Raw genomic sequence first — 11672 nt, forward strand, 5'->3', positions numbered from 1 at the left:
AACACAGGGCTTACAGTTCTGTTAAGTGTCTGAGTCATGAAGCCATCTTTAAATATATTTAGCAAATTCTTTTCTTTTTCCACAGTCTGGGAAACGTGATTCTCACAGCTCTTTCCCAGACACTCATACAAACACAAGTATTGTTAGTATATTCCAAGGATCTATTAAAGAGAAGAAAAGAGGGAATATTGCTTTTATTTCAGTACAAATTATTTAATCTTTTACTTGCTACACTCAAGGCTGAAGTGCCATAGATGCAAGAGAAACTATTTCATATTTGTCTAGTAAGCGCAATTACTTCTAGACCGCGTATTTTGGAAACCTCACTGTATTGTGTATGTAAAGCAGAAGCAAAAATCCTAACATTTCTTTTCTACTACCATGATTCAAAGCTATGCATAAAAATGACTCAAAAAAGCTGTGTAGTGTAATCTGTTGAAAAACAGAACATTCAAAACAAGAGGTTTACAGGAGTGACAAGACGTCTTGTTAAGCTAACGCACCTTGTTATATATAGTTTTCCAGACAAGAGTTAAGTGGGTTTTTTAATTACTTTAAAAAAAATTCCTAACAAAATACTGGCATAAACTGGCAAATATTGACTTGGTTAAAAAAACGCCTGAACACTAAACCATGGAACCATTAAGCTAAGAATGCTGGCTACGGCCATTCCAGCATTGTCCAGAAAACCACACTGAAAGAATAAATGAAATTGCCAGATTTTCAGTGTTGATCTTGAGGCTTCGTAAGACATTTTCAGAGCTGACAGTGGCTTTCAGTACTGAAGCGCCTGGGGAGGGCTGATTTAAAATACCTCCCTCAGATGCTGAAGGAGCAAGTTTCTGCCCATTGCCAGCAGTCACGGCAGCTCTGTTTCCATGCTGTACGGAGTACAACAGGCACGGAAAGCAGGCGGGGAGGAGACCCATGGTGAGAATGACATGAGTGAGGCGGGGCGAGTGCCTACGGACACTGATTTGTCTGGGTAGATGAGGGAAGAGCATCTCTGCTCTCTTAATCTCAAGAGGAGGCGTGGGTTTTTTACCTCGGTGAAATTTCTCCTCCTCCTACCTCCAATTACACAAAGACATTGCATAGACAACTAATCACAATACCTGCACTGCATGCCTGGCTTTCAGCACAGACTAACAGCAATATAGTGAATTAGGTGAGATTTAAATCAGTTGAACAACACGGACATTGCTGAGAAGTATAGCAACAGAGAGACCAATTGGAACAAGAGCATCTGGAATAAATGCAATACACGTAACCTTCGGTGCAGCCCTCTGTGTTTAAAACAGATGCACTTTCCTTTCTGTCATTTGCCAATTTCACATTTGTAATAACTAAACCTAACCTCTCTGTGATCTCAAATGACTCCAATAGCTTGGCCTCTTTAAAGGAAATTGAGAAAATTCCTTCTCCTGTGTGGGCACAGTGCCAGCGGAACCAGAGTCGGCATCTGGGGAAAAGGGATCAGTCTGGAGTCTTTCCATTATGTAAATTGGGCGCACGCACTACTGCGAAAAGGTGTGGGCTTTTTCCTCCTAGAGGTGACCTGAGTTTCAGCAGCTCAGCTGACATCACCTGGGGTGGCTGCAGAACCAAAGGACAGCCATCACCATGCTCTTCCTTTATGGTTTGTTATGCAATAGCAGCATAATTGCTTTAAAAAAATCCATAGGAGCAAGTGATACACAGAAACCATTATACAGAGATCAGTGGGGACGCACAGCATCTTGTAACACTGACAACCAGAAAAATATTATGCATACGCAGTGCATGAACGCTTCTGTGGAATATGTAAAATATATACACATAGGAAGGAGAAATGCCACTTCTACTAATGACTCCAGAAAGCATTAGATCCTGAATTGTCATTCAGAGGCTATTCTGTTCACGTGGTACTGAGTACGAGAATAACCTTACCGTACTTTCTAGGGAGCTAGCATTCTACCTGGGCTCTTGGCAGACGGAACATCTCTGGCGGTCAGATTTGCAAGTGGCTTCAGTTCACTCCTTTTTCCTCCCTTGTCCCGCTGCCAGCAGGGAGCTGACAGTTATCGCTGTCTTTTAAGGGTAGCCACCGGTGAGTTTAAAAAAGCCCAATAGGCTCTGGTTTATTTATGACAGCTCTGTTTCCAGCATGGTGCCCTTAGCCTCCAGCGGTCTCTCTAATCAATTAACGCTCCCTACATTATTATGAATACGGCTCCACAAATTCACAATGTACACTGAGATGGAATGACAAGGTTTCGGGTTGTGCTGCCACAGAGAAGAAATTACATTTCAACTGAAAACTACTGCCCTGTTTGGGGTGGGAGGGCCCAGGGCAGGGAGGAAATAGCAGGTGAATGAGACTGCAGTTTCACCAAGGCTGTAGGCCAGCGTACACCTGCACTGCTGCCAGAAGAAATGGTTTTCCCCTACTCCCCCACCCCCCCACTTCCCCCCTTATTTTGGCACAATTTGCAAGCACACAGCAGAACAGATTGAGGAACTCCCTCAAGCTGAACTTTACTGGAAGAAGGGTATTCTTAACTGGGAACAGTTCCCTAGTGCCACTTATCATCTAGCGCTACAAACCATTCCTGCCAGTTCAAGGGAGGGGGAAAACTCTCATGCTGGACATGCAAGTTCATGCCAGCTTCAGACAAGTAGGAAGTAACAGCCTGAAAAATGGCAGGCAGAGCTTTTCTTTTCATACTACAGATTCAAACTAGGCCAAGCACAACAAAGAAAAACTGCTTCTGATAGCCTTTTGAGTACCCCGGCGATACTACAGTTGATTCATTTCAAAGCCCACCCTACACTTCCCCGCTGGCAGGGTCAGCAGGGCCCTGGCAGAGAAATGACCCACGCACGACAAATGAATCTCACTTTAAACACGAGCCTTCACCATAGGGTAACGGAGGAGAAATACCCAGCGGTCCACTTGCCCCCTGCACAGAGATCCCAAGAGCAGCCATGCAGAGAGCTTCGCAAACGCTGAAATTCATCTACAGAAGCGTGCCAGAAATGTCAAGCTGCGTGCTCCAAACTTGATGAGCTACGCAGGATGAAGAGGCAGGAAAAGGCACGGCGGGTTACACCTCTGCGGGGCAGGACTGACCCCATGTGGCAATTTGCTTTAATAGCAGCACTGGGCTCCTAACAAGTGTCAAACTAATCCAGCCAACAGCTATTAATCCTTTTTAAACTGAGCAGTTAGGAAAAAAAGGTCCAGGATAGTGCACAAAATCCATCTGAAACTTCAAAATGCATTTGCAAATACCTTTTCATAATCTAACAGTCGGCTACTGATCGGCTGGCACAGGCATAATCCTGATGCCAGACATCCTACAACCTGAGTTGCTACAGCTCCAACTCAGCCCAGTGTGATAAAACACGTGGGAAGGAGATGAAATAGGAGCCAAACACCCCAAGGAATGCTAATGTTTCATTCCAAGCTTCTCCAAAAAGTTTTTTATTTGCTACATGACAAGCAAGAAGTTTGCAGCAGAACAGAAGCAACAGGAAAGTTGCTCACCAGCAGTAGGACCGTCTGTTTTCTAAACCCAACCATGTGCCTTGTCCCTCTTACTACAGGCATACTATATATAAAAGCATCTCAAACTGCATCCACATGTGGCCTTTTCATGCCACCAAGCAGAGCGTCTCAGTTTTCAGGCTCATTCTGGATGCATTTCTAGACTTCTACGGCATGCTGCTTTGAAAAGGGGGTAAATGGCCCCACTCAGGAAACCAGGCCCAAAATCACACTTTTCTTCTATGCAAAAAGCAGCAGGTGGCATCCAACAGTGCAGGCAGCCAGGCCTTGGGAGCCAGTATTGGTGTTTGTCCATCCCTAATACACCCAAATGACAAATGCCAAAGTAAGAAAATGCAAATGTTGCACTGAATATAATTTTGGGCTCACCCATCTACCACGTTCCGCTGACCCGCACACCGTCTCTCAGAGCACAGCAGAGCCCAGTATGTCAGGCTCTCCGTGAAGTACACATGGTAACTCGTTCACAATTACCTCTCGACCATATGGTGCCTGGATTACCAAAAAACTCATGTGCAGGAACAAAATTCCTTCTAGCTATCTCTAAGCTTTCTAGAGCTCTGGCCTGCCACAGCTTTCGTATGATAACGAGTTCTTGCATTTCATGCTGATATTTTGTTCCCTTGCTATGGAGAATGATCCATGGGGCTGTATAATTATTACTTTTCTTGTTTGGTTTAATCATCAAACTGGAAGCAAATCCATTTGGATCAGCTTCAAAATCTTTCCCTCTTCGCCCCATAATGCGTCTGGATTTTATTTCAGGCTGTTTATTGAATAAAGCATTACAATGGCACCACAGGTTTGAGTTTGAGTCTCACTTACACAGCCAATGCAGTGATGCTTTCTGTTTAGTGGCCCATGATGTGGGAGAAAGAGACTTCACCTGGGATTTCCACCCATAATCTATCATCTTTCCCAGCAGGGAAGACTGGAGCCTATACGGAAGTCCCAGATCACTGGCATTATCACCAAACCAAACATATAATATTCATTCCATCTGTGGGTATTTGACTCCTTTTAAATTCCCATTCAAAAAGGGACTGCCACATTCGATTTAAGAGAGATTACCTAAAAACGCACCTGAAAACAAGAGTAGACTCAATTAAAATTTTGAGTGATAAAAGCTTTTCAAATTTATCTGCTGTGAGCAATTCTTGAATCGACAGATTCCAAATCCAGTATACGTGCTCATAGGATTCACGCTGTACAATTCTGCAAATATCTGTACATGTGCCTGCGAGTGTTTGTGGAATATACTTTAATATTACTGAAATAAAAATCATTCTCTTCTGAAACATCTGCAAGAAGCCATGATTTCACATTGGGATATCTTACTCATGTTTATCCATTCCTGAGCTAAATACTTTCCAGAGGACTGAACTCAGCATGGAAAAGCTGGGACATGCCTTTTTTATTATTCGTATTAGAATCTTAATTAACTTCTTTGGAGATACTCACATTAACAAAAGCAGTGGGATTTTGGAAGCGATAGCTTGTAGGCACTGTATTTTGCAGCATCACAACAGGACACCGCCCTTGCTAAAGGCTCACAGTACAATGACGAACGCACTCCAGAAAGCTTGCATGTAGGAAGCTCGTAAAGCAAAGCAGCAAAATGGATCTGGTACTGGCCCAAGTCTGCCAGGTAAAACATGCAAATTGAATTTGATTCATGTGCTGGTTGTTAAACAATGAACCGGTAATCAACTTCTACACTGATATGAGCATCAAAGATTTTATCAAGACTCTCTCAAGGCTTATCTGGTCCAGAATTTATCACAGCTGCCCCACTTGGAAAATTAAAATAGTATATCCATATACGCACACAGTTAAGAGTTCTATGCACCCACATCTAGAGCAACATTCAGTAGCAGTCAGTGTAAGATTTAAGAGCCCTATTACACAGTGGAAAATAAACAAAAAAGACCTTCAGCAACTTACTTCTCTTGCATGGTAAATATATCAAAACAGCCGTTTGCCAGCATTTGGTCCAGCATTGTCAGGAGAGGTACAGACACCCTGGTGAAAGAAAATAATTTAACAATGTAAATACACTTCTTGGCATACATATATACACTGGGTTTAATTACAAGCAAAGAAAGAAACTTCCTATCTGCCTACACATATTTAAATTAGAACTTTAATTTACACAGAGGAGGGTTGCTCAGTAACTTCTGTGTGTTGGCTAAATCACCCTTGTTGGATGAGGGGGGGGACATTCCATCACAGCCAGAAGGAAAAAACCTACTTAACAACATGCCTGGTTTAAACTTGCAGGGTCCCAAAAACACAATTAACAGAAATAGAAAATATTAATTTGTTTTCTAGTATATTAAAAAAGCATTCCACAAAATGTATCAGAAGTTACACCACTTTCTCACTACAGGTAATTACCAAATGAACCAACACACAATGTGCGATCTGGAATAACGATGGTCACGTTTTCTATTTCAACAGCTGAGACAAGAGACAAAATAAAAATAAAATAAAAATAAAAATTCTATTATTAGTTGTGGGGGTTTTTCCCCTAGGGAATATTTTCTGTTTTGCACATATTTCATAAGCGAGGCTTAGAGAAATTAATCTCATTATGCAGAATGAGTCACCTTTAAAGAAAAATCTTCACAAGCCAATTATGCTTCAAGTATTCGTGAAAAAACACTACCTAAATGAAATGCAGACTGGACTACACTGAAAACTGTGCAGCAAACTACAATCCCTAATACTGCATTATATAGAAACTGGTGCTTATGATATTGTGTGCAGTATTAAACTATAGTAAATGCAAAATATTCTGCCTTTGTATACAAAATATTCTGTTCCTTTGTTACACATTTTATCAAAGGTACTGCTGTACCAAACAGCTGTATTAAAGCAAATTGACATGGCTCAGGCAAACTTCATCTGGGCATATTAAAAAAGATGTGCCATACATCTGACTTCAAATAGTCCTGCTGTTAAAGATAAAAAAGCAAAAGTAAAGCATTACCGGTCGTTCCGCAGGTTGTCCTCAAAGACCTTTAGCAACGTCTCACAAAAACTCTCCATAGCGCTGGAATCACTCTGGATTTTCTTCATGTAGTCAAAAAGGCTCTGGGCAGAGTATCTGAGCTACAATGGAAGGAACCTGACATGAAGGCTCAGGGAATGAAGCCCGCTGCAACACACAAACCACGACCGACTACACAGAATTACGCTTATCCCGCACTACCTGAGGCGTACACCTGCACTGTGAACACACTCCTCCAGCAGCAGCCAAGCGTATAAATTCAGTATCAACATTTGACAGGAAGATGGCTATTTTACTTTACTTCATTAATCCTTTTTCAAGGAAGGGTTTTTTTTTTCCCTTTTTGTTTTGCCATTGTAGGAAAAAAAGACCACATTAAAGGTTCATTATTTTCTTTCTCTCAAAATAAAACATCCCCAAACCGCTATGATTATCCTGCTTTACTTCAAATAATAATATTGTTATGGCTCTGAAAGTTAAAGAGTACACAAGAAGTTCAAGAGGTAATATTTATTAAACAAGCTGATGTAATTGAAAAATGCAGGCAAGCTCTTGGGCACATGTTGCAGGCCACACAAACCAGCAGTAAACTCGGGTTAAAAATTAAAAACAACTCTGAAATAATGACTCCTGGTTTAACTTCATTATGGTAATCAGCTAGTTTTGAAAGATGGCAGAAGGAAGATTTAGTGCTCAGTTCAAGGCTCAGCTGGAAGCAGTCACTGGGTCCCGCCAGCTGTTCAAGATCACAGGCTACAGCTTCCCGCTGTCGTGCTCTCAGCTCTCCAGGAGCCACTGCACTGGTGAGCACGAGCCAGGCCGGCTTCTCCTCTCCTGGCCCTGCTCAGGCTTCAGCCTGGAAACCCAGACCCACAGTGCAGGAGAGGGGAAGCCAGAGTCCCTGCGGGACCCCCCTTTCCTGTAGGATCCGTGCCCCCAAGCAGCTAACAGTACACCCTTGGACTGCAACAGGCTATACAAACCACTACTAATGCTAAGATTTCGTATTTCTGGAAGAGGTAGGAATTTTAGCTTCCAGGCTCATCTTTTAAAATATTGACTTCCCTTGAGGATGAGAAGAAAAACGTGGGGGATGTTGCAACAGAAGCTACCTCAAAGTAAAATATCTCATCAAGGATGAACATAAGGGTCATGTTGGGTTGATGGTTGGACTTGGATAATCTTGGATGTCTTTTCCAACCTTAATGATTCCATGATTCTATAATCAGGTTTCTGGATTTTCCTGACTGTGATGTGAAGGATTATCAGTCCTGCTGGGGCTTGGTCGAGTCTCTTAGGGAAGTGGGGTGGTGGTTAGGGGGTGTCCCCCTATAAGAAACTGGCTTACAACAAAGGGGGCTGTGGGAAGGGTAGGTGGGGCTGATCAGTTTTGAAGTAAGAACTTCTTTCAGTTTTGGTTGCAAGTGTTAAATAATTTTCTGTCTAGTCAGCAGGGAGCTGTAAGCAATAACTAAGCCTCTTCAGTCAATGGAGATTTTCTTTCTGAAGCTCATACACAGAGCATTTTGGTAGCTCATTCAAAGGTGCAATCAGTTCCCTCAGATAATTGACCCTTCTATCAAGAATAAAAACAAGTATTACATCAGTATGAGAAGTGTCACAAGTGTCTTTCTGAAAGCAAAAGAGAGGAATCTCTATTTAAACATTTTATCTAATCTGAATTTTAGATCAGTAACATTTACGGGTGTACCAGCACAGAAGAATAAGAAACATTTTAGCCTTGAATCAAAACTCTGAACTAGTTTTCAAAAGCTTTAGCCTGCTTGTAAAGCACACAGCACAGCAATACATACTACCTGGAAAGCAGCACAGTCTGCTATTTTAACAATTTTTTCTATAGTGAAACCTACTGGGCAACGCAGAAGCAGAAATATTTCTTTAAAAGGGTCAAGCAATTTAAAGACATTATTCAGTCATTCTGCATTTCAAAATGATTGTCAAATCTCAGTGAAAATTGTTTAAACATTTGTAAAAGCCAGCTCTACTAAACTAAAACGCTGAATTGAACTGAGTGTGATTCTTTCATACACCAAAAGTATATGTTTTTATGTTTCCCTGTATGCTGAGTATAAACTGTATCCTTACACTGAAAGGTCTTCAGAGGATATACAACTATAAGAAAGAGAGATTTCCTGAAAATTTAAAAAACGCTTAATTATTGTATATTACCCTTGAAAACAATCTGTGCAGTCAAGACCATTACTAATACAGAAAAAATATTTTATCTTACTACCTTCCACTAGCAGATGTCAATTATAAGCAGAAGAAACATTACATCCAAGACAAGTCTCAGGAAAAGATCTTAAAATGTTTATGGTTACCATGTTATTTTCTCTCCTCTCTCTTTTGTCTTTTAAACTACCTTGCAGATCTCACACCATTTTTTGACGAAAGCTTAATTACTCAACGCTTTTCCTGCAGATTCGAATGATTGAAAAGACAAGAACGGGCACAAAAGAAAAGAGCAAGGATAGCTACATGTAGGATGTTCCAAAGCTGCGCAAAACCAAGACAGAGTAGCAGGATAATCAGAATAACTGTATAATGAAGACAGCATTTCTTCATTAGCAAGTAACTAAACAATAGAAAAGTACAGGTGTGGATAAACCATCACATAACTGCTTCGGAAATTTAAAAATGGGACATTTTCCAAATAGTCAGCATAGACCATGCAAACTTTACTGGAAGAAATTCCAACATAACAAGATAACATTACATGAACAGGTTAAATCTGTATTTCCTCTTCAGGTGAACACTCCTTTTTTTCCCAGATGATCTATGAGGACAATACCTGAGCTACAACAGTAACTGCTCATGAGTATCTGCAGAGAAGGGCATTTCCAAATGTCTGCCTCATCTATGCAGAACATGGAATTCACACCGTATCAAATGTGTGACATTTACCTTTCCCTGGGGTTGCAAGAGGACTGAGAGAGGAAATGAGGAGGTTAATGGGTTGGAACTGGGACAACTTTGAATAAGAATTTAAGAGGAGGCCTGAGAATGACCTTGTTCTTATTAAACATAGTAAAAACAGGGTTTGCCAAGGCTTGACTCTGTCATCATTTAAGCCAATAGTAGATACACTTCAGTGATAGACAATACATGGTAAGGCAAACAGCGCTTCAAAGGGACCATTCATCTGATGATAAAATTAAAGTCCTAAGGATTTCACTTCCTGAACCAGGGAAAAAGTATGAGGAAGCTACAGCAAGGGGAGAAGGCAATTAACAGCTCTGGACAGGTGCGTGGCATATAAATAAGGTGTCTACACAAACCCTCAAGAAATCATTTCCTTGTCAGCTTGTTGCAAACTGAAGTACAATACATCTGAAGAGTCTTGAGGCATCAAGTGGGACTGATATGGCCAAACAGAAATTAGTTTAGGCATTGATGGATGAAAAGCTGGACATGAGCTGGCAATGTGCGCTGGCAGCCCAGAAGGCCAACCATACTCTGGGCTGCATCAAGAGAAGCATGGCCAGAAGGTCGAGGGAGGTGATTCTGCCCCTCTACTCTGCTCTGGTGAGACCTCACCTGGAGTACTGCGTCCAGCTCTGGAGCCCTCAGCACAAGAAGGACATGGAACTGTTGGGAGTGGGTCCAGAGGAGGGCCACTAAAATGATCCGAGGGCTGCAGCCCCTCTCCTACAGGAACAGGCTGAGGGAGTTGGGGTTGTTCAGCCTGGAGAAGAGAAGGCTGCGGGGAGACCTGATTGCGGCCTTTCAGTACTTAAAGGGGGCCTATAGGAAAGATAGGGAAAATCTTTTTAGTAGGCCCAGCTGTGACAGGACAAGGGGTGATGGTTTTAAACTAAAACAGGGTAGGTTTAGACTGGATCTAACGAAGAAATTTTTTACAATGAGGGTGGTGAAACACTGGAATGAGTTGCCCAGAGAGGTGGTGGAAGCCCCATCCCTGGAAACATTCAAGACCAGGTTGGACGGGGCTCTGAGCAACCTGATCTAGTTAGCAGTGTCCCTGCTCACTGCAGGGGGGTTGGACTAGATGATCTCTAGGGGTCCCTTCCAACCCAAAACATTTTATGATTCTATGATCCAGTTCTGTAACAGAGCATTCAGAATCTCAGCTACTCATTGGCTATAAAGATGCCAAATCCACCTAAGGGCTCCAATTCTTACTTTGCAGTTCTATCTTGGACAAACAAATAAAAAAGCCAGTAGGGCATAATGAGAAAGGAAGAGCCTGGTACTGAAGTTGTTCAGTAGATCAACATACCCTAATGATTGTCAGTCTCCCACCTAATCAGAGTCTTCTCAAGTATTGTAACAGGATTCAGTCTTCCTCACCTAACTGCACAAATGGAAGTCAAGTGAAAAACTACTGGAAAGGCCTGGACAAAATCAACATTTTTATATACAGGTAACTGGTAAAGGCTCCAGTTTTCATAGAACTGTTCTCACAGAGAACATTCCCGGAACACGTGCAGAAGAAACCATGCCATGCTCAATAAATAACACTGGGTTTGGATCATTTCTAATCCCGACAAATTTACAGCGCTGAAGTGGCAGTAGACTATTTTCCCAGTAACTTCAGAAAAAATTGCACATCATTTAAATTTTAGCATAAGTGAAACCATGTCTCCCTTGCTTTACTTGCAACTCTCCATTCAGTAAACCAAATTTTGGAGGCCAGTAACTCTAAGACTCAAGTCAGTGATGTTTTATGAGAAGTAGGAATACAGTAATTCACACTTTTTTTTCTTTAAGAGAAAGAAGGACAGAAATTATTCTCAAACATATTTTGCCCTAGAATTGTCAACCAAAAGAACTGGATTTGGGGCCTGTTCCTTCAACCCAAATATGCATTAATTTGCACACCATTCATTACAATGACCAGATGTTTTAGTACGTCATCTACAAACAGCCCAACATTTTCATTTCTAAGAACTAACACAGCTGTTCAAAGCCCAGTACATACAGTCATAAACACAACTGGGAAACAAGGAGTCCTTTTTGAGGGAAGTTAAACGTAAATTATATCATTTTGGGGCACATACATAATATTAACATCCATATGCCATAGATGGGCTTTAATTTTTGTCAGGTGCTTATATATATATATAT

The 11672-nt window shown here is 41.5% G+C and overlaps 1 protein-coding gene across 2 annotated transcripts in view; it reads right to left on the reverse strand.

Moving 5' to 3' along the window:
• Positions 1 to 11672, reverse strand: part of TBCD (tubulin folding cofactor D) — a 130610-nt gene that overhangs the window by 8919 nt on the left and 110019 nt on the right. For both annotated transcript variants that reach the window (XM_035893406.1, XM_035893405.1), the window contains exons 33-34: positions 6543 to 6664; positions 5495 to 5572 (exon numbers count right to left, since the gene is read on the reverse strand). In XM_035893406.1, coding sequence (XP_035749299.1) covers positions 5495 to 5572; positions 6543 to 6664 — 200 coding nt within the window. The remainder of the gene's footprint in view (positions 1 to 5494; positions 5573 to 6542; positions 6665 to 11672) is intronic.

Source organism: Egretta garzetta, unplaced genomic scaffold, assembly GCF_000687185.1.
Source record: "Egretta garzetta isolate BGI_Z169 unplaced genomic scaffold, ASM68718v1 scaffold34, whole genome shotgun sequence".
Classification (NCBI taxonomy): domain Eukaryota; kingdom Metazoa; phylum Chordata; class Aves; order Pelecaniformes; family Ardeidae; genus Egretta; species Egretta garzetta.